Source organism: Camelus ferus, chromosome 16, assembly GCF_009834535.1.
Source record: "Camelus ferus isolate YT-003-E chromosome 16, BCGSAC_Cfer_1.0, whole genome shotgun sequence".
NCBI lineage: Eukaryota > Metazoa > Chordata > Mammalia > Artiodactyla > Camelidae > Camelus > Camelus ferus.
The window spans coordinates 2,591,186-2,614,805 of record NC_045711.1 but is presented as its reverse complement, the minus strand read 5'-3'; the positions used below and the strand labels follow the sequence as shown (position 1 = coordinate 2,614,805).

The following is a 23,620-nucleotide window of genomic DNA, read 5'->3' as shown; positions in this document are numbered from 1 at the left end:
CGCTCACAAGCTGCCAGGAGCAGAGAGAAGAATAAATGGGCCGCCGAACTTCAGTCCTGTACTCAGGACCATGGGTTAGCTAGCATGGACCACAAGAAACAAAGCCTACCTCTCTAAGGAGTGAAGGAAGTTAGAGATGCTATTCCGCAGGCTCACATCGGCCACGTGGAGAGCCCCACATACAACTCCCAGCATGGTGTCAGGTCTCTCTGCCTGAAAGAAAGAAAAAGTGGGCAGATCAAAAGCACGGTCACTTGGCACCATGGCGCCTCAATTTAAATCAGGCTCAAATGTGCTGTGAAGAATCAGCTAGCACTGAGAATCTCCATCCTTACTGCTCAACTGATCTTTGAGACAAAAACACATATATTTTTAGAATCTGAACAGAGGCCTCATTTGAATACAGATGAAAAATATGTTTTCTACACCCTAAGATTTCCACTGAGCCAAGGAGTAGCTCAAAAACAAGCTTTTGTCACAAATAATCAAAAAGGTACAAAGATTTGGCTGCTGATAATCTCAAAGAAAAATGGTATGTAACTAAAATTTGGATCTCCAGGTAACTTACATAAATCTAATGATTTTATACAAAATCTGGAGTAATTTAGAATAGCCCAGCGATTCAGGAACAAGGGGTAATGTCTGTTGATTTATATGAGGTCCATCTCATCAGTACTTGGTGGACAGATGTAAAGGTTGGTAACTGTGACCAAGATTTAACATCAAATGAGGAAAGAGAAAGTATTTCAATCCCTGCATGCCTCTCTTCAAATACACCCTTGGAAGTAATATTAGAACATATAAAATGTGTAACACAAGCACTCTTATAGTGCTAAAATCACACTGACTCCTATATTTTTCCACGTAGACCAAGAACCACTTACATTAGAATCAACTAGGTTTTATCTAGTGGAATGGACTGATCACAACACAAGCCTATATCACAGCCCAGTCCCAGAAGCTGTCCGTGTAAGTGAAGAAATACCCACCTGTACTTTTTCTGCTATCAGTCTGTCCAGCCAGCCAGTGTCAATTCTATTCAACTGAAAGCTTTCCGTCTCCAACAATTTGATCAAGTATTCAACTGTAGTTCGAAAGTCGCCCCGAATAGAGAGCTCCTTCAAAGCCACCACCATGTTTCTGGGAGAAGAACAGAAACAGATCTGTTTTAGCAACAAACGTTTTAGTGTTTTTCAGTCATTTTCAAGAATCGTTTCATTCCTTTGGACTCTTAGGAAGGAGGAGCAAGACAGTTTCAAGAACAAATGAGAGTGCCCATGTGTGTGTGCTCATTCCAGATGGAATTTTTGAGATGTCAGCAAACTTATGAGTCTGATTGATAGCACCAGCAAATCACATACATTTCATTACACAGAATTACTGAATAAGTTATGTGCAAACCACCCTTAGTTTTCATTTACTAAGTTTCCATCATTCCATTCATTGGCTGGCTAACTAGAATTAGGGTGTAACTCTCCCTTCCTTACACCTTATTTATTTTATTAAGGTAAAATTTACATATAATAAAATATACTTATTTTAAGTATACTGTTCCATGAATTTTGACAAACACTAAGCCCTTAATTTAAAGGTTTCCATACAATAGAGATAACTATCCGGCGTCAGTCAGGTATCACTCAGCCTGACCCTGTACATGAGAATGTTTCTTTAAGCTGTGTTTTAGCCATCTGAGGAGTGACTTGCTCATTACTTTTACTACTTCCCAATTAAGTGTTAAATGATCGAATTTTAACAAAATTTCAAATGCTGTGGTTTTTTCCTGCATATTTCCACCCAGTGTCTATCCTGCAGAGGGCAGGTCCTTACTTCAACAAATACTTATTATGCAAGACACAGACTCAAGACACATACTAGACACATAAGGGAGAGAGAGTGTAGATACAATAATGACTTTAAACATATACGACAGAATATCATAAATACCAGAAAAGAGATAAAAGAGATATAAGCAAAGTGCTGGAGAGGTTCTAAGAAGGGAAAAAATCCACCTCCCTATGGTTTCATAGAGGATGTGGGATCTGACATAGAAAACAAATTTAGGATTACCAAAGGGGAAAGGGAAGGGGAAGGGATAATTAGGAGTATGGGATTAGCAGATACAATCTACTATACACAAAACAGATAAGCAGCAACAAATCAGACATGGTCCTGTTCTCATGGCCTTTAGATTATGATCTACGAGAAATAATGCAGGAAATATGGGCAGGGGCTATTCTGGAGAATAGGAACACCAAGTTGAAGAATATAGACCTAATGTCATGAAAAAAAGAAGAAACAAACTCTGGGCTGAAGAATGAACTATGGCATGATGTCAAGAAGCAAGCTTACTGTAGAGAGCATAATTTTAACATGCTAAACGTTGACCTGGTGGCTTTACCCTGTAGAGAACTGTACAGAGAGAGTCAGGAAGTAAGGAACGAGGCTCTGGGACCAGGTCATAAGACATGTTCTGTACAAAATATTTGGTGGCCTGCCAGTCGGGAAATCTAAATACCAATAGAGGCCACTCTGGGAATGTAAATGAGTGAGGCAAACTGGATGGGGGCCATGTGAACTGGAGAGCTCAGGTTTCCTCCAAAAGAAGCAACCTCACAAAGCTTCAGTTAATTTTTGCCAAGTGGAATATAAAACCACTGTTATCATCATCCCATTTTTTTAAGAGAAGTCCATATATTATTTATTTCAATCCCCCAGTTTTTAAATATTGGCGACTTATGAAAACTAACACTCTATAAGCCAAGCCAATCAAAACACATCTGTGGCTGTGACTAGTTGGACAGCCACCAATTTGCAAGCTGTAGTGTAACTCTTCTTCACATTGGCAAAGTAGGGTATGGCTGTGAAAGAAAGAAAAAAATTGAGACGCCCCAATTTCTGGAAACACTATTAAAAACTAACATTATTAATAAATACTTATTGATTACATATTCTACGTGTACAGTTCAAAGGGCAAAGGAATTGGTCCAAGGAAATAGACAATTAAAAAACAGAAAGAGCTAGATGAATTTTGGATAGTCTAAAATATCTAACCTGTCAAAATTACCTCCAAGGGCCCTACTTTTTAGGCAAGCAAAACTGCTAGTAAATATTTAATATTTTTGTTCAATAGAATATTAACTAATACTTACGATATACTAGTCATGTTTGTATAAGCTATGTGTATATTTCATAGCACACTGAGGTCTCTCATATAAGCAATATGGACAGTTCCCTTATGCCCTTTTCACGTAATAAGCAGTTTGATTTTATTATTTTAAATGACTAAAGGACATTTACAGCTATATCTTTATTTTGATGACAAATAAGAGATCTTATCTATGACTTATATGATGACAACTCTTGGTCAAGAATCTACCTCCCCTCAATAACAATACTATTTCTATAGAAAAATAAGGGGTATCTTTAAATCAATCAATTTTATATTTATCAAAAATATTTGAAAGCAGAAATACTTGAATAGGCTCAGAGCAACAAACAGAAAAACATCTGCCAAATACTGCATAATTTAACACAACATGAATGCAAATACAATTAAAGATACATTCTTCAAAAAAGCTGTCCATATTAGCAACATTAGTGCTTTTGTAGCAGATAATGATTCCCATTCCCATGCTCACACCTTCACTGAAGATTAGCACAAGTTTCTTTTTGAAATGCAATCAAATGTTATTATACTCACGAAATTGCTTCCTCTCGGTTTTCTCCCCAGGAAAAGCAGTGACCAAACTGAGAATCAGCAAATTCATGAAGTCCCCCTGCAGCAGCAACACTGAAATAACCCCAAACGTTCTTATTGCTGCGGAAATTCAGTTCCTGAACTGTTCCTGAGCTGGGCTTAAAACCCTGTTAGAGAATGAAGAACATGGGAAATGATATTTTATATTTTCCAAGGAAGAGAATATTTACATAGTCGCTGTTTAGGCTCTGTGTAATCATACGCAAAAAGCAGAAAGGGTGTAAAAAAATCATAAAGGCTTACGAGTCAATGTCCAGTGCTACAGACCCACTGAGGACTCCACGGTAACAAAAGTAGGACTAAATGACCAGTGGGACAGTGATCATTTACTTATCTGCTCTGATGAAGCCTCTATCAATTTCCCTCTCCAGAGGAAATCCCAAGATATTTCAGATATGTGCTCAGATAGCATCTTAATATTAAAGTTCACAGGGGAAAAAAAGTGTAAACCTTTTGAGTGATGGGTTACCTCATCTGGATTTTCACTAGTGATCCGAGCGGCAATAACATGGCCCCGTGGACAAGGAACATGAGCAGAATTTTCAAAATCAATGGGAGCATCGCCCCAGGGAGATACCCCATACATCATACGGATATCCTTGATTCTGTACAGAGGGATCCCCATGGCAATCTGAAAGGTAATAAAACACACATCACTCATTTTTCACAGTTACCTGCCTTAAAATGTGGAGGCTATCAGATTACCTATAAGGTGTTTCATTTTAGTAGTCACCACCTAAAACAGACTATTTTTATAGCCTGCATTTTACAATCATTGAATAAACAGCTCCAAGTTACTGGAAATAAAACACATGCAGGTTGCTAAGTACTTTCCACTCCCTTAAAAAGTCCCTGAATCCCTAATGTAATAGACATGAGTTTCCCCTCTGTCATTTCTCCCTTGATGAATCAGAATGAAGACATCCAAAGGGAAGAGCCAGTGTCAGTAGCTAGCCAAGAAGTTCAGATAGCTTAAAAGTCCTAACTATGTCATAATTACTTCATAATTGTCTCCACAAACCACTGGAGAAAGTATATAAATCGTTATTTACTGAGTTCCTAAGTAGGGACCACTACGGACCAGAAGGGGTTCCCAGTGCAGGCAAAGATATGCTATTTACAAATAATATCAACTTTCATCATTAGCTATTACTGCTTCCCATAGCATGTTTCCTGGGCTGAATGGAGACAATAATAGTGACAGCCAGCACTTTAAATATTATAAAAATAAATGTGTGCTTCTACCCTTTTGCCAGGAAAAACCGCAACGACCACACTAATGTGCAACTGCTTCAATTTAGAACACTGGTAAAAAGGAGTAGAGGACAATTACGAAGTTGAAAGGCTTCCTATAATTAAAACAACTCAGTAAAGCATTATTATTTTTGAAAACGCTTTCTAAAATATAACAGTTTATCTCAGATGTGTCTGGCTGAAAAATAATAATATTCCTAAATTTGTCCCAGATCAGGAAAATCAACCTACATATCACAAGCCACAAAGCACAAGAGATGAACACTAAGTGAGACTTAGATAGGAGGTGCTTTTCTCTTATCAGACGCTAGTTGAACCAGTTTTGCAGGCATCTCTGACATTCCAAACTTCACTAGACAACTCTTTGAGCCAAGATCAGGGTGACTCACCTGGAGCTGTGCTGCGGGGAGGTTGACATCAGCCACCATCTCTGTACAAGGGTGCTCCACCTGGAGCCGAGGGTTCAGCTCCAGAAAGTAGAAGCTGCCATCCTGGCTGTAGAGGTACTCCACAGTCCCAGCGCTCACATAGCCGACCATTTTGGCAAGTTTCACCGCACACTCAAAGAAGAAAGACAAACCAGCATTGAGTATCTCACCTTGTCCAACTGATGGGCCACCACTGCTTATCTAAAGCTTCTCCCTCTCAAATAGCCAGTTTATAAGAGCCACCAAAGGCTTTTGGCCACAGAAGAGTAAATTTCACCCTCTCTGATTATTACACAGGATTCCTGGACCTGGATGACAAACTCAATTCAAAGCTGAGTGAAAAGAGTGTTTTTCACTTGGGGTCACAGGCAACCCCGCCCTATCAGGCATACGCACATGCAGGCAAAGTAAAACTATGGCAGATGCTTCATTGGACCCGGTATTTTTGTTTCTAGTATTTCCGGTGTTTTTCCCAGAAACACAGCTGTCCAGCTAGAGACTAGATTTTCCCAACCTCTCATACAGCAAGTGACTAAGTTTTAATCAAGGCAGTGTCAGCATTGGTGAGTGATATGCATAATCCCTGAATCATGCTTTGAAATGGAACTGCTTATTTTCTATTCCTGGCTTTTCTCCTTCTATGGTTTGGAACATGGTCCTGACAGTGCAAGCCTCTTTCACCATACAGATGAGAATTACTAAGAATGGCAACACAAAACAGAGAGAACTTGAATCCCAAGAAGGCCTCGTGGATCCTAGTGGCCCTGGAGAGCTCACCTCAGATTACAATGAGAAGGTAAAATAAACTTCTATCTTATGTGGGTGGTTGTATTTTTTGGATCCCTTTATTACAATATCTTAACCTGTACCATAATCAATACAGAAACTATTACATTTAGGTAGGATGCTGCTATTTAAAAAAAATTAAAGTTTGTGATGCTGGCTTAACAACAGGGTAGTGGCTATCAAGGAAACAGATACTGCAGACTGGAAAGCTGGTGGCCTCCTTGTTAGGCATAACAAAACATTTGGTAAACTGTCTCCTGTAATATCTCAGAATGCAGCCAAAAACACCAACTAAGCCATAGGAAAAATGGTTAGAAAAAGTCAGGATGTGAAAAAAACCAAATGCTTTTGAACCCCCACAAACCAGAAGATTAGATTCTTACCCTGAAGCAACTCAGTGTCAAAAATTAAATCAAGGGGGCTGCAGTGGTTTCAGCTGGCCTCAAGGGAGCCAGTACTGACATGAGGAGAGAAAGAGACAGACCAAGCACAGCAGGCAGTAAACAAAAGAGGAAACGTAACTATGTCCAGAAATCTTGGGTATGGTTACTCCTACCTGAAGCTGACTAGAAGTAAAGAGCCCAGAAACATACTAAGTTTTGAAGGAATTGTATTTGTAAACAAACCACAAACCTGGCTTCCAAAACCTATGATTGATAATCATAGCAATCTTCGTGGTGCCAATCCCACACCAGCAGGAAGTGCGCTGTGACAGCTCTGCCGAAGGAAGCGCAGTCACAGAGAAGACTGAACAAGGAAGAACCTCCCTGAGAACAAAGCCTTAAGGGTGCCTTGAGGGATGCCGGGCAAAGAATTTACTTCCAGAGAGCAGAACCAGGGGCAGCCAGAGGAATTATCTGAGGAATTACTCCACTACATGGCAGGAAATCATTACAATTCTTGCCTAGAAGAATTTGGTAACAGCTATGGACCGATGATTGCCATCTAATTTACATTCTTCTTTGTTCCAAATGGGAGTTACCCTGTTCCTACGCCACCACTGCTTATGGAGAAAGGAGGAAGCACAAGGGGTATGTAACTTGTATTTTATGTCACCGGCCCTTGAAAAGCCAGATGCACATTTAGCAGAGAGGGCCGTACATTACCTAGAGATCTGGGACTTTGGATTGAACCCAGGAACTGGACGTGACTTTGGGTTGTCTTCTTTGGGGAAAGCCTAAGTATGTTCTAGGAGTGAGAAAAAGGGTGTGAAAGAACAATGGGTAGCCAGAGGAGCAGGCTGAGGCACAGATTGCCAAATGCCCTCCAGTAATTTTTCTTTGCCTCATCCATTTAGTGATAGAATCTCCTGAACTTCAGCTGAGTCAACGGCCACCTCATTAGTGACTACAATTCCTGCCTGACACCCCTGGCAGCCAGGTGTGATTGCAGAACTGAATTCTGTCCAGGGAAAAGTGAGCAGAAGTAATACGATGTGTGACTTCTAGATCATATTTTTATATGCTTGCCTCCCATGTCCTCTCTTCCCCCTCCCACAGGCTATAAGATGAACATATTCTTGCGGGCCAGCTTTAACCGTGAAGATGATGATACCCGAGGATAAGGCTTGGCAAACTTTTTTTCAGTAAAGGGTAGACAGTAGTAATTTTCAGCTTTATAGGCCATGTAGTCTCTCACAACTACTCAACTTTGTCACTGCAGTGATAAGGCAGCCATAGATAACACATAAGTAAGTTGAATGCTGTGTTTCAAGAAAACTCTATTTACAAAAATAGCTGGCAGGTTGGATTTGGCCTGCGAGCTGTAGTTTGCTGACTCCTCTCCTAGTAAATAGCAAAGCAATAAACCTGGGTCCCTGGCACCAGTTCATCTCTGAACTACCATGTGAGAGAGAAATAGAACTTATACCTTGTTTAAACTACTGTATTTGGAGGCCTCTTTATTACAGCAATTAAAGAATAAATCTTAACACACACATATATAGAAATTAAACTTCAAATACAGACGACCATATATTTAGCTTCTTTGGACTCCAAGAGAAAAAGAAGGAAGGAAAATTTACCTCCAGTAAGATGAAGACTGAGTCAAGGTTCCAGAAAAGACCATGTTCATACTCAAAAACTACAACTATTTTCAAGGGACCCTTGCAAAACTGCTGAGAGAGTCTTCTCTATATAAAAACACAGAATGTATAAACTTTAAAGATACTTAGAGGACCTTTTAAGAGCTAATGGACTTGAATAAATTCATCTGAAGACTCCATGATAATCAGTCTAGAAAATGGAACTACCAGCTTATCATGAACTCGTTAAAGAAACAAACAGTAAGATTGAAAATCCCAAACATTTCTCTTCTTTGTCCCTACTCAAAATAGTACACTGATTTTTCTCAAAAGTGTTAACCAATTTAGAGTTTTTTAGAGTTTGAAGGGTTCACTGGCATCTCTAGTAGAAGGAGAACAGTAGCATTTTTATTTTGTTCTTCCTCTAGGAAAAGGTTATAATCATTGTTTGAAATCCCACCGTCCTCAGGGTGGCATCTGAATTAAGTAAACAGCAGTTCTGTGTAGGAAACCAAAAATCAGAGCTCTCCATATACACACCTGTTCCATATGTTCAAATACTGCTGGAGTAGCAATTGCAGCAGGTGCCTCCTCGATAATCTTCTGATGCCTGCGCTGCACAGAGCAATCCCGACCAAACAAGGAGATAGCGTTGCCATACTGATCTGCTAAGATCTGCACCTCCAGATGACGAGACTGTTTGGCTAGTCTCATCACAAAGATAGGAGATCCAGGGACTTCCGCTTGAACCTATATAAGGAGAGGAAATAGAACAAATTCTTAAGTGGTCAAGTACTTTTTCTATCTTGATAAGCTGCCTCAGTTTCAACAGGCAGATGCCTAGAAGTGTCAGGGACCATGTTAATCATTAGAAACACAAAAATAAATAAAGTTCATGCCCTCACCTGTTTTGAAGATACTGCATCCTTAGTTATAAAGCCAATATTAATTGATGAATATGAAAACATGAACATCCTATGTGTTACAAGGGTAAAGAACAAAGTATTTTGAAAACACACACACACACACACACACACACACACACACACACACACACAAATTCCACAAAAGGGAAAAATACTGCTATCAGTTTCAAACAGTTAAATGTACGACCTACTCCAGACTAGATACCGTCCTGGTTCACATTGCGTTACACAGAGTATTGCTATAGTCAGAGGACTTTCATCTTCAGGTTTGAAGTGTATTGTCATTAGATACAGACTTTTACACTAGCAAAATCATTTTCTTTCAGCACTATAAACAAATCCCAATGTTTTCTGGTTTCCACTGTTTCGACTGAGATGTCAGCTATCAGTCTTACTGTTACTCCTTTGAAAGTAAACTTTTTTCCCAGCTGCTTTCAGATTTTTCTCTTTTTCTCTCTCTTCTCAGGGAGTGGAGTGGCAGATTTACTCTGATAAGCTTAGAGGTAGTTTTCTCTGTACTTCTCCTTACGGGGCTCATTGTGTATTTCTATAACCTTTGCTTGGCATCTTTTATCAGTTCAGGAAAACTCTTAGCCATTATGTCTTCAAATATTGCTTCTGCTCCATGATTTCGTCAAATATTGCTTCTGCTCCATTCTCTCTTCTCTGAGACTTAAAGTACACGACGTTAGATCACTTTCTTGTTTTTTGTTTTTTGGTTTTTTTTTGCTGTTTTGCTACATAACAAGTCACTGCAAAACTTAGCGACTTGCTTAGAACATCAACCATTTTATTTGCTCATGATGCTGTGCTTCTCTGGGCAGTTCTTCTGGTCCTGCCTGCAGTCATTCATGCACATAACATCATTTGGTGGCTCGAGTAGGGCTGAACAATCTCACTCAAATGTCTGGTGACTTGTGCTGACTATTTGCTGGGAGGTCTACAGAGCCTTGATGGGAGCAGCTCATCTCCATTGCATGTGGCCTCTCATCCTCCAGTAGGTTCAACCAGGCTTCCTCAATGCAGCGTTCCAAGAAGAGGGTAAGGTCAGAAGGTGCAAGGCTTCAAAAGCTCTAGGCTCTAGAACTTACACAATACCATTTTGGCTACATTCTAATGGTCTAAGCAAGCCACAAGGCCAGCTAAGATTCAAGGGGTGGGAAAAGAGATGCCACCTCTTAATGAGAGGAAAGGCAAATTCATATCGCAAAGGGATATACATACAAGGACAGGAGGAGTTATTGTGGCCATCTCTACAAACAATCTACTATGGTTCACCCTCTGGCCACAATGATTCACATACCTCCCACATGCAAAATAGACTCACCCCCTCCCAAGAACCCCAAAGTCATCCAATCATGGCATCAGGCTTGACATCCATTTTCTCATGAGTCATGTCCATAAGCAAAAGAGACTCCTTGGGTGCAGCTCCCCAGGTGCTCTTGATCCAAACATCTGGGAACTAAAAAGACAAGTTATCTGCCCCCAACACCCCAAACATTTCATGATTAGATGTGGAGAAGATAACTGTAAAAGATATTCCAGTTCAAAGAAGAGAAGATGGAAGGCACAGAGCAGTCACTGGTCCACAACAATTCTAAAATCCAGATGGGCAGATGTTGTCAGGTTCCCTTACTCCAGGGTCATTAAATTTTTTCATTGGTTATTTTGTTTTTTCCAGTGTCTTGTTCTGCTCCCTGCGAGTGGTCTTCTAATCCATGGCTCCCTTCTGCTCTGAGCTCTGCCTTCTGGGCTCCTAGCTCCACACTCTGAAAAATCTCTCTTATTATTAAAAATGACTAATGTTTACAGCTGAATAACTTTCCCAGTCTGCTTCCTATTCATAGAAAATTGAAGGCTTAGAGTCCCCTTTGAAGTTTGAACCATCTCTGTCCCTTTCAGGCCCCTTGGTGCATTCATCAATACAAGTCTCTTGAAAACTTTGTGGATATTCTATGAATCATATTGGAAATTCACTGCTTGCCCCCAAAACACATCCATAACTTTTCTGCACAGACCTCACTAAACTTTGGGCATGGCGGGCTGCTGTGAGACAACAGCAAATTCAAATTCTTAGAAGCCCTGATATTCTAGGTGAAAGAGTAATCTACCAGGTACTGTCTTAAGTATTTCTGAGGTTTTAAAGGATTTTCCAGGCACTCTTGATTTGCCCTTTATTCTGAAGTCATTTTTTACTTTGAAACTCTTTGGTCAGCTGGGGAGACTGAGAATGAGAAACAGTTCTATTTTCAAATTATTTCAAAATACCTCCTTTAGTTCATCTCTCTTTTCCTTGGCAAAAGCAAGCAAAAGCATTCAATAGACACTTTTAACATTTTATCTAAAAAGATCTCCTTAACTAGATCTACAAGTTCATTAAGCACAGTCTCTACTTTATAAGTTACCTCCGGTAATTGTTCCATCATCACAGAACATGGGTTACCCTTTTCCCAGACTAATAGCAATTTCCTCACTGCCCTTCCAGCCTCCACTAAATGGCTGTTCACCATACCTCCAACCTTCATTAACAACCTCTTCACTATTTATCTAGCCTCCACCTATGAGCCAGTCTCAAAGCCAATGTAACACATTTTACTTTTTTTTTGTTGTTAGAGTAGTCAGTATCACACCTTTAGGTGTCAATTTCTGTGTCAGTTATGCATTTATGCCTAACAAAACAAAAATGTAGTGACTTAGGACACAGACCATTTTATTTTATTTGCTCACTGCAATCTGAGCTGGGCTCAGCTGGGCAGTTCATTTGCTAATCCTGGCTGGGAGCCACTTGTGCAGTTAATCATCTGGCAACTTGACTGGGGTTGGATGGTCTAATACAGCCTCACTCTCTTGTCTCGAAGGTGGTGCTGACTGTCAGATCTAGGAAGCCTCAACTGGGACAATTCATTTCTGCTTTATGGGGCCTCCCTTTTTCCAGAAGGCTATACTGGGCTCTTCAAAAGGCAATTCTGAGGCTCATTCCAAGAGGGCAAGGGCAGAAACTACAAGACAACTTGCAGTGTTGGCTTCAAAACTTGTACACCATTTCTGCCACATTATATTGGTCAACACAAGTCACATGGCCAAGCAAAATTCAAAAGGAGGGAAAAAAGACTCTATTAATGAGAGGAAGGAAAATCATACAAAAGTGGTGTGTATAGGGGTGGGAAGAGTTATCATGGCCATCTTTGCAAATAATCTCTCACATGCTCTTTTCTATATTTTTCATCCTTTTTGTCTCTTCAAGCTTCAGTCTGAACTCTCTTCTGACCTATTTTCCAGTCACTAATTCTCTCTTCATTTTCATCTAATGTGCTATTAACTCCTCTGTTGACTTAATTTTAGTTATTGCATTTTCAGTTCAAGACTTTTCATTTTTTTCTTCTTTATTGTTTCCAGTTTTCTGCCTAAATTCTCCATCTTGTCTTTAACTTTCGTGAATACATTTAAAATCCTTGTCTAATAGATCCATATCTAAACACTCTGTGGGTCTGTTTCTATTGACTTTTATTTTTGTTGATTTTCAACCATATAATTTGATATGCCTGCTTATTTTTAATTGACTGCTTGATACCGTATTTGAAAAATTAATAGAAATAATTTGAGGTTCCGGATGTTAACCGTTCTCTGGAGAGAATTTATATTTTCTTCTTGCTGGTGGCCAGGGACACTAGCAACTCTACAATACCTTGTTTGAATCAAGGGTCAAGCATTTTGAAGCTGAGATTGAGTCCTTTTGAGAGTTGTTCTATTTCCAGTTCATTCTTACTCCTTCAAGATCCCAATCTAGAATGTGGGAGGTTTCCCAGGGCATCTCCTTAGCAAACCCTAAAGTCTAAGTTTTGTCTTTTTAGTCTTATAAGGCTGTTGAAAAATCTAATCAACGTTTCAACTACTTCTTCTCAAACTAGAGGATATCTCTAGGGAAAAAATGGCCTCAAACACTGGGCTCACTTTTCTGGATTTCATTCTTCTTCTATACCTTAGCCCTAAAATTCTTCACTGCCTCGAAAGATCTCTAATGCCTTAAAACAGATTAAAAAAAAATTTGGTCCACCTTTTCTAGTTTGTTCTCAGTGGGAAGGACTCATTTGAGTTATTTAGTTAATCATTATTGGAACTTAAGGACTTCTACATAAAAACTTCCCAATCTTAGTGTTTAGATTCTTCAACTACTTGATTCCATAGTAATAAGTAGTTTTGAAATATCTAAAGGAGTTAAAATTTTAAAAATTAACATGCTTTCTTCTGCTTCTAAGAGCAAAAGGCCTTTTCTTTAGACCACATGAGGCACTGATCCACTTATGAAATTAGAATTATTACAGAAGGAATGTAAAGAAAATGACAGATAATATTCAAATGCTGACACTCAAAACAGGATAATGCAGCAAAACAATATTTTTATCACTTTCTTTGTCTAGTATATTAAATCACGGAAGACTTCAGCTCATACAGTTTTTCTCTTTAGCCCATGACAATGAAGCAAGAAGTTTCATGCTGAATGACTTTTTAAAAAGAGAGGGCAAATAAAAGATGGTTAAGGTAAAAGATGATACAAAGTAAAAGATGCTCAGAAAAATAAGAAAAAGTGGGAAGCTAGAAAAGTGAAAAGGCCAGAAAGTGTCTGAATTTTCCTTTTTCTGACTCTTCTTTTTCTGGGTATTGTTAGGAGAAAAAGAGGTGAGTCAAATATGTGAGGGTAACTCTGAGGGCGGGAAAAACAGACTCTTGTCTCTCGATTCTTTCAGTAAGATCCTGAAAAGAAATAATTTCTTGAACCTCCATAACCAACTTGTAGTATGGCCACATCAACTTGGCTATAAATTAGAGGGTCAGGCAGAGAGAGACCCTAGGTTTAGCTTTCCTGAGCCACCCTCAGTTCTCCTAGAACCTGGGCTTGCCACAGGATCCCTGTGACAGGGTATGGTGGCCGTGCAGCGCAGGCTACGGTATGGACTGCTGGGCCAGCAGGGGAGATGGGACAGGACATACGACAGAAACTCAGGAGCCTGCAGCCAAGTCGAATTGAAGTGAGGCAGCATCTGTTATCAGGGAGCCTGAGCAAGGCAGGAGCATCCAGATCAGGAATCAACCACACCACATACTTAATATACAATGCCAGCAGGAGTGGGGTGCAGAAATGTAGAAAGGTATTGACTCTTCCTTGGCACTACAAGGTCCTATGAGCCACACATACCATATTGGGAAGAGCTATCTGAGAAACTGTGCAATTTTATATAGGAGAGAATCACTCTACTGCTTGAATTACCTAAATGAATAAAATCTTAAACTGGACATTTCATTAATACTTCTTTCCCTGCTAATAAGCAGGTATAGGCTAAAGAGAAAGACTAGATTATAGACAAAAAATTAAATATTTTCTGGACATTCAAATTGCAGTGTGAGTTAAATCCACATATCTCTGATATACACGTTAGTTCAAATAAGTAATGACAACTTTTACTCCACCTGTCTGAAGAGGTTAGGGAAGTCATCGGCGTTGTTGACTTTTCTGATTCCCTTCCCTCCTCCTCCTTCTGAGGCCTTGATCATTACTGGATACCCAACTTCCTCCGCTGCCTTTAAGAAGAAAGAGAAAAAAGGAAAAATGGAAGTAAGAATGGTATTAGTAGGGAAGGAGAAAACTGGCATTTTGTCCCCTTAAAAACATTGTCATTTGTGGGGTCTATATGTAGTAAAATAGACCTTAAAGATATACTATTAGGTGAAAAAAAAGTAACAAAATAACATTTGTAGTATTAGGTTGAACCAAAAGAAACTGCATTTTTTGTAGGTAAATAATAGTTACATATTGGCAATCTTGTATGATTCAATCTAAAATAATCTCATATAGGTCAAAATCAAAATGAAACTATATGTTTATGTATAATTATATATGCATTCATATACCCACATATGTAAGTACAAAAAAGAAGTCCAGAATATCCACCAGTGGTGATTTATAAAAGGAAGATGAGTGGATATAAACTTTTACTTTTTACTGTACATATTTCTATATTATTAGAATTTCTCATAATGTGCAGATGTTCACATATTACCCATAATTTTCATTAAAGAAGACAAAAAAAAAAGTAGTTCACTTAATGTAAATTGCTGGTCTCAGTATAGCTTCTGACAACATATAAAGCTCAATGAATCAGGATTCTCCCATATCCAGAAATTTTTTCTCACTTGACTTTTTGTAAAAGATAAAAATAGTAAGATATCAAAATATTAATAAAAGTAGTCAGAAAACTAATTTTCAACACATGCTCTCAATATGCTTTTCACATTTACAGTATTTTATAATGATCAGGTGATGATCCCAAAACATTTTGAATAATTAATTATATATCTGCGAAGTAAGGAGCTAGTTGAATCAAGGTATAACTATTTACTAGAATACTATGCAATTACTAAAAGCAATGATGTAGCCTTTACATGTAGTGATATGGAAGATGTTCATATTGTAGTTAATGCAAAAAGTAAATTGGAGAAAAGTTTAAAATACCTGAGTTATTCTTTTGTCAAAACGTTCTAGTCTTTTGTGGTTTACATTATAACAATATCCAAAACTTTGCCACCAGAAAAAGACCATTTCAAACTTTAATTTTTGTCGGTAGACTAGGCAAGAAAATCTTTCACTCACAGTTCCATCCCTTCCTAAAATCCTCTCAACTACTCACTTCTATGCTTATAAACAGAATTAGCATGATGAATTCAATCATTGGGTGGTAAATGACTGAAGAAATAGCTGCAAACATGGGAAAAACTTTTAAAAAAATAGAGTACTCAAGATGTAAGAAAAAGGCAGGCCTTTTAAAAATATATAAAAGCTCTAGGCACAGGTCATCCATTTAAAATACTTCATAAGAATTTTAATACCATGAGGAAAATGCTTATATATAATGTTAAGTAGAAAAAAGCCTGGGATTACTAAACAATGTATATAGTAAGACCCTAATTTTATAATTATCATCATAACTATAATTATTGAAATCTATAAATAATCATTATATGACCTATGAATCAAAAAGGCTGGAAGAAAATACATGAATATGTTCACAGGATTTATATCTGGATGGTGGGTTTATGGGTGGTTTTATCATCTCTCTTCTGACTTTCCAAATTTTCTACCAGAAAATTTTACGTTTATAACCAGGGGAAAAAAAAGGAATTTTAATTGATAAGAAAAACAGCTAATTCCCTACAAAGGACTTCTACTCTTCTGAAAATTATAACAAACAGAATATAGCATCAGCAATTCAATTAGAAATATTAAATCTGCTTATTAAGCAGATTACACGATGCTTAACTTGAAATGCAAACAACAGCAAAATTAGTTGAGAATTCAGTGTTCCCCTTAAATTACTGCATACAAGTCAAACACGTGCAGTGTGTTTTTCCAAAACACAGCTTCTTTCATCATCTACCTGGAGGCAAAACTGACACTTCCAACTAGCTAAAAAGTGAAAGGGGAACAAACTGGAGAGAACTATCAAAGAAAGAAAAGTTAATCTTGGAGAGAAGATCTCTTTTTGCTTCAGTTCATGTCTCTACATAGATGGATGATAATTAGATTAATACTTTCAGACTCTATCAGCTCCCTCCCTCACTCCTCCCCAAGGGAAAAAGAGTGAATTCTGTGATTGGTCAGTTTGGAATGAGAAACAGCACCTATAGTTCAGCCTTTTCCCCCTCTGGGATCAGCCCACTGCAAAGAACATGTGCTCTTTGTTAGCTCTTAGCCATAACAATAAACTGAGTGGCCAAAGTTCTGTTTCGGTAGAGGGAGGTCTGTGGTTATTCAGCACCACCAGTAACGAGGGAGTGAGGCCATTTAACTCTGATGCTCAGTTTACAAATCTGGTTGTTGCTACACACTTAAATCATTTCACCAGCATCTCTATCCATAACAAAGCTGACATTTTGATCTCTATCTGCCTGGCCTCTTGGTTCTGAACTCAAGCAGAAGAAAAAGTGTTGTTTGCCCACCCCTCCGCCACCCCACCCCCAGCTCGCTCGCTCGCTCGCTCGCGCTCTCTCTCTCTCTCTCTCTCTCTCTCTCTCTCTCTCTCTCTCTCTCTCACACACACACACACACACACACACACACACACACGGTGGAGAACAGAATCAGTACCTCCTTAAAGCTCTGATTTAACCACCTAAGAAATGTTCTGTCCAGGTGAGCAGCATGCTTGAAAACAAATTTAAATTACTGTTGTTAAACATAGGTCACTCCCTCATTCTATAAACTATACCTCCTGGTCTTACAACCCTAATGCCATCATGGGTATATATCATGAACCAGGCTCCAAATCCCCATTATTTGTGACTATAATTGGTCGGGTGAAAAACACCACTTTCTAGAGTTAGTAACCTACCTTCATTCCATCATCCACATCCTTCACGTAACCTTTTTCATATAGTTCCTGAGGAACATTTAATATACGTTTGGAAAAGTCACTTTCGTGCCAGTCCACACAAAGACCTGCAATAGATAACAGTGACTTAAAAGCAACTACAAGAGTTTCTGTTCCTGTCAGTTTTCTGCTCAATACCTTCTCTAAAATGCTCCCATATTTATCCAAAATTAAGGGTAGATGGGAAAAAGAAAGATACCATAAAACCCCAACCAGTCCTCGGGGTTAACAGGATTTAGCTATTGTAAGACCTGGCCACGTGAGTTCTGGTGCTGGCAAAAGCCAAGAGAGCTAATTGGCTGCAACTTAAAAACAATGCAAAGATACACAAGACAAAAAAACAGAAACAAAAAACCCATCAGACTTCTCACAGAAACTCAGCAGGCAAAATACCTTCGATTTGTGTGTTCAGGCCTGCTCCAGGGCCAGAGGTCTGAGAAATAATTCAATCTTTATGAGCCCTTGGAAATGGAACTGATGGTTTTATTGGCCTCAGCAGAGTCATGATTCCATACTCTCTGAATGTCCCTGTACTCAGCCACAAGGGGAATGGTATAGCCTCTCCATTCAAACAAGAAAAAGTCAACCTTTTATTTGAAACTGTTTGACCCAGCAGGTCTGGAGAGGATATTGCAATTCCCCTGGAGAGCCAGAGTAATAAGGGTTCAAATCTGTTCAGACTCAAGACAATGGTAGTTCCCATTTGGAAGAGGTTTTAGCGTACGTCTGCTCCCTGGGCTTGAGTACTAAAAACTACACAAGCTCATATTGTTATCAGCTATAACAATTCACATGGCACTCTTTAAGGGATTTGTCAAGAATAAATCATTTTTAGAAAAAATTTATCCTTCTGCAGGCCTGGAAGAAAGGTTGATTATTGACCTCATTTTCTCCAACAAGGGCAAATGAGAGGTTGAATGGTATAAAACAGGCAAAACAAATCATCGGTAGATTGTGGGTTAACGTCAAGAAAACACTGCCAGGCAAACACCTGAGTAGGTGGGTTTTAGGTTTTTCTTAGTGATACCAGTCACCTTCCAGGTAGGTTCAAAGGCCTATTCCATCTAAGAAGTCCATCTCTGAAGAAGATTCTAGCCTAGCCCAGAGCAGATCTGAATCCACAGAACCACATGAGTTTTCTCAGAGTTTCTCCAACTTGAGTCCCAAGATCATCTACATCACAATTTAGCATCTATACACCTGGTACAAAATTTGCATTCCTAAGACAAGATAAAATCACAGGTGTATCAATTAAGCCAGGAGATACGAAACACCATTCATCAACTTGGATTCTATTTCTTGTCAAATATCTGATACAATTTAAAGCAAGCTTAAGCCTCGAGTCATAGTCCCAAATACCTTACTGAGCTTTTGTGCACTTTAAGATACAAACAAGAAATAATTTCTTACCACTGCCACTCCATGGAAGCGTCGGGATACCTGCAGTTTGAGCCACTATGGAAGACGCAATCTTATCCCCCAAAGCCCACATGGCCTGGCTTGGAGGACCTAAAAACAAAACAAGAATAGAACCCTGACTGTAACGTTTTGGGCTTCATTTCTGTCACATGTATTTTGTCTTCTATATAATTATTTTTATATTTGCTTTGTGTCCCCTACACCACATATCACAGACATCAGAAACTTGATTATGGGGACCACTATGTTTTGACTCATCTTTGTACCCTTATAGAACCTAATGTAGTAAATGTTTGTACACAGTGATAATTCAATACATATAAATATATGCTGAATTAAATCCCTGATAAATCTAACTCTGATTTTATCATCCTTCATGATCCAACTTTACCAGATTAACAAAGTCTTTTTTTTTTTTTAAACCAATAAGGGCAATAAAGTTTTGGGGTTCAGGTCTGAAATATTACACTCTTTTGGTCTTAGGGAAACCCAAAAGGAAGATTTATCTTTATAAAGCACAGTCAACATTGTGGAAGGTCTCTGAGACAGAGACATAAACACTTTGAGCCATATAATCTCGATTTTTCTCTCTGTATAGGAGAGCAAAAAAGTCAGAAGAAATAGCTCTCACTTATAGAAATATAACCTACATGCTTACATGTGAAGGTACGGATTCATATTTAAGGGTACACTGCCAGGACATCCTAAGTATTTGGTTATCTTTTCTATATAAAAATGGGCCCTTTCTCCACACATTTTCTAAAGGCTACTGGCAAAGTTTTTAAAGGCCAATGTTTTGAAAATCAGAGCCTCCTCCGAATCTCATAGAAAAGAACCCAGGGACAGAAAACACAATCAAGATGCAGAGTGTAGAAATTATGAAGGGGGAAAAAAAAGAAAAAGAGATGGAGAGGGTTACTCTGGGAGTTGCTGACTGATTAAAAAAAAAAAAAAAAGAGCCCAGTGCATACTAAACAGAAGAAAAGCAGACTACAGAGTGAAATATGGGTCAAAATGACAGAGAGAAACAGAAAGACAGGGAACAGTATGTCAGAAAGGCTTACCCATGAAGGCGATGCCATTTTTCAAAAGAAGTTCTGGAAGCTTGGGATTCTCGGAAGCATGACCCCAGCCAGCCCACACTGCCTACAAGGGAACACAATACGATTCATTCTTAAAATTCATACTACAAAGAACATGATAAACTTTATGACTCTGCCAACACTGGCCCTACTCTGTGAGGTACAACAGCACCACAGCAGCCTAATGCTTAATTCAGCTTCGATGCCTGATTCTTGGCAAAGTTTTTACAGAGCAAACAATAAGCGGTCCGTTGTGGTAAAACCTCCGAAGAGGTCAAAAACAAGTTGAAATTGATATTAAGATTCAGCTAGTATTGTCGCTCTTTAGGAAACTCAATTCAATAGCCTTTCAACTAGACTTAAAAAGTCTTTTCTAGAAACACTGGTTTTCTTTCACAGAATGAATTACTCTGGCCACCTGACTCCACCTTTGTACCTAGTGGTTGTACTGCCATACAAATCTCAAGCTTTTTTTTCTCTTTGGGTTTTAACACACTTACCCTAAACTTCCTAACACAATGTGATAGGGAAGAAACAACCTAATTCGACACCACCAAATTCTAGACTAAGAATATTCCATTGGGAAACAGGCAACTTTTACTGATTGGGAGGTTTGAAAGGTGAACTAGATAGAACACACGATCTCTGAACCCACGATCTCTTACAAACCTCCTGTTTGTACTACATTTACTTTATGTTGACTTATTCCGTTCCTTCCATCTTCCCTTTTTCTGTCTGTTATATCCCATATAAAGGCTTTTTATCAATTTTCAACAAAGATGCTTTATATAAAATTAAAAGTTCTTCGCTGGCTATCCCCTTGTGTCCAACTGCAGAATGGCTGAATTTGGCTTTCGGGGAGACGCTGGCATCTCTTACTTGTACTGGGATCCTTTTAGCGATATCAAGAATTAATTCCACATTTGCATAGTTGTTGTTGTTTGGTCCTCCTGGCACTGGCACATAGTGATCTGCCATCTTAATGTATTCTGAAAACAAAAGCAAAGTAACAGAGAACACACACTTTATTTTCAGAAATGTAACTGGAGGGCAAATCTACATAAAGGACAGGTGCCATCATACTGTAACCACAAGACAAAATGCATTAATGGGGTAGTTTCCAGGATCCTTTATTTGGAGGCTCTTTGTCAGGTCACAGGCACTAAAATGTGTTCATGTCACAGTTAGGAAGCTCTTATACTAAAACAGCAGTTCTCAAACATTTCACTATATGACCTTTCTGAAGGGTCCTTATGATCCCCATACCAAGAATAATTTGACTGTCACTTAGAGGCCCATTACAATTATTCTGTTCTGAGAAAAAGTTTGTGACACTTTTATCTTTAACTTGCACTATATTCTGAGAAAGCCCTTTTCCTAGTATGAAGCTGGGACAGAATGAGGAAACAGGGTAGAGTTTGGAAGCTTTGTAGACTGGCTAAACAGGGAAGGTTAGTTATAGGAGCCCTGAAATTCTTGAAAAGGGTTTTTCTGGAATGCTGGGGACACTAGGTATTTGAAAGACACTTTAAGAAGATACATTATTTCCCTTCTTGTTTTTTTCCCCCTCCTATTCCCTTTCAAATCTGTCACCTGACGTTTCTCTCTTCCTTGTCTGGCAACAGTTGTACCAGGGTAGCTACAACATGCAGGGACAGTACTAAGCACTCTCTGTATATGATTTCATTTAATCCTCAACAATCCTATATATAATAGGTATTAATAGCACCCAGTTTACAGGAAATTATGGCTTGGAGCAGTTAAATAACTTGCTCAAGGTCCATCTCCACCATGTTTATTAATGTCTCATCTCTTGTTCTTAATCTTTAAAGATTTTAAGTCCTTCTTTTAAAACTCCACTCAAAGTAATACACAGGGCCCTACAGTTTGTTCAAAACAAAAGCAGGTTTACTGTTCTCTTTGATTATGAGGGAAAGCATGTTGATTATTAAAAAATTGAGAAAATAGGAGGGGAGGGTTATGGCTCAGTGGTAGAGTACATGCTTAACGTGCACAAGGTCCTGGGTTCAATCCCTAGTACTGCCATTAAAAATAAATAAATAAATAAACCTAATCCCCCCACACCAAAAAAAAAGATTTTTTAAAAATTTTAGAAAATACATCAGGATATAATAATACGTACTGATTTTTAAAAGTCAAAATCACCCATTGTCCCACCCCTCAGAGATAATCAGTTCTTGTTGGGGTATATTAGAAACCATAAACTATTAACCAATTTAATATATTGTAGACATTTTCCTATGTTAATCAAGCCACTTTAGACTCTCACTAGCAATGTGAGTGTCAAACTGCCTATACTCTCACCTACACGGTATTATCAATCTTTCAAATGTTGCCAGCCTTATACATTAAAAAAAAATCCGAATCTATTATTGCTTTGGTTTGCATTTCTTTCATTATCACTGGAATTGAAATCTCTTTTCACATGTTTACTGTTCCTTCTAAATTCTTTTTTTATGGACTGTCTATTCACGCTTTGTTCCTTTTCTTCTGAAGGCTGTCTTTTGCTCATATTATAGGTAGAAAGTCGTTGTTGTTATCATGTTTTTCTAGATTATCATTTGTCTTTAACTGTTTCTCTTTCTTTTTTTATTTGCTAAATAGAAACTTTTATGTAGTCAAATCTATCTAACTTTTCTACTGTGATTTGGTCTTTACTGTAGTTCAGTGGACCCAGACACAGGAAAAAAGTTACTTTAATTGCTGACCTACATCCTAAACACACACCTACACACACACACACACACACTCAGTCTGCAAAGGTACTGCTGTCATCAACCAACAACAGTTCAAAGCTCTATACCAATCAATCTTATATTATCATTATAGACATTAAAGAAAAGAAGCTGCCCTGGGAAGTAGGAAAAAAAAGTTCATCCTAATTATATACCTTGTGTTTCTCTACCATCTCTTAGTTCCCACAGTTACCACAACTACTACCTAAAGACACTATTCTAGAATATATTCACAAAAAACACCAAAAACCTTCAAAAACTAAAAAAAGAAAAAGAAAAAAATAGAATATATTCATAAATAAGAAAGCTCCTCTCAAAAGAAAATACTCAATTTTTTTTTACTATGAATTTCACTAATCATCCACCTCTCCAACTTTTCCAATAACTATCATGAAATAAAGATATGCAACTAGTCAATTATTACCATCCTTACCATCCCCTAACCTGACAATTTTGCCTGTTCCCCTCCAGTCTCAGAGGATGAAGTCCTCTCCTCATATTAACAATTAATTCTTCTATCTAAGTTATCTCTGTGTCTGTCCTCACGATCCCAAGTCTCTAGGTATTCCTATCTTAAGTAATCTCCTCTCCTTGGGTGTGGGCACGATCTAGGACTTGCATTTAGCCAAGAGAATGAGGATACCATTACTTCCATACCAACATCATGGAAGAATGCGAACCCATCTTACTGGGATACTTTCCCTGGCTGGCTGTGGGTAGCAGGCAGTCATTGTGGGATGGCCGGCGTGACAAGGAGCCAAGAGTA

General features: G+C 38.5%; 1 protein-coding gene across 10 annotated transcripts in view; it reads right to left on the bottom strand.

Annotated features, from left to right (window-relative positions):
* The window catches only part of ACACA (acetyl-CoA carboxylase alpha), a 256,134-nt gene that overhangs the window by 144,233 nt on the left and 88,281 nt on the right, over window positions 1–23,620 (bottom strand). For all 10 annotated transcript variants that reach the window (XM_014559143.2, XM_032498300.1, XM_014559162.2 and 7 more), the window contains 11 exons: window positions 20,978–21,087; window positions 20,081–20,162; window positions 19,008–19,106; window positions 17,559–17,665; window positions 14,641–14,751; window positions 8,789–8,998; window positions 5,401–5,571; window positions 4,227–4,388; window positions 3,701–3,864; window positions 990–1,140; window positions 110–213 (listed from right to left, as the gene is read on the bottom strand). In XM_014559143.2, the coding sequence (XP_014414629.1) occupies window positions 110–213; window positions 990–1,140; window positions 3,701–3,864; window positions 4,227–4,388; window positions 5,401–5,571; window positions 8,789–8,998; window positions 14,641–14,751; window positions 17,559–17,665; window positions 19,008–19,106; window positions 20,081–20,162; window positions 20,978–21,087 (1,471 nt within the window). The remainder of the gene's footprint in view (window positions 1–109; window positions 214–989; window positions 1,141–3,700; window positions 3,865–4,226; window positions 4,389–5,400; window positions 5,572–8,788; window positions 8,999–14,640; window positions 14,752–17,558; window positions 17,666–19,007; window positions 19,107–20,080; window positions 20,163–20,977; window positions 21,088–23,620) is intronic.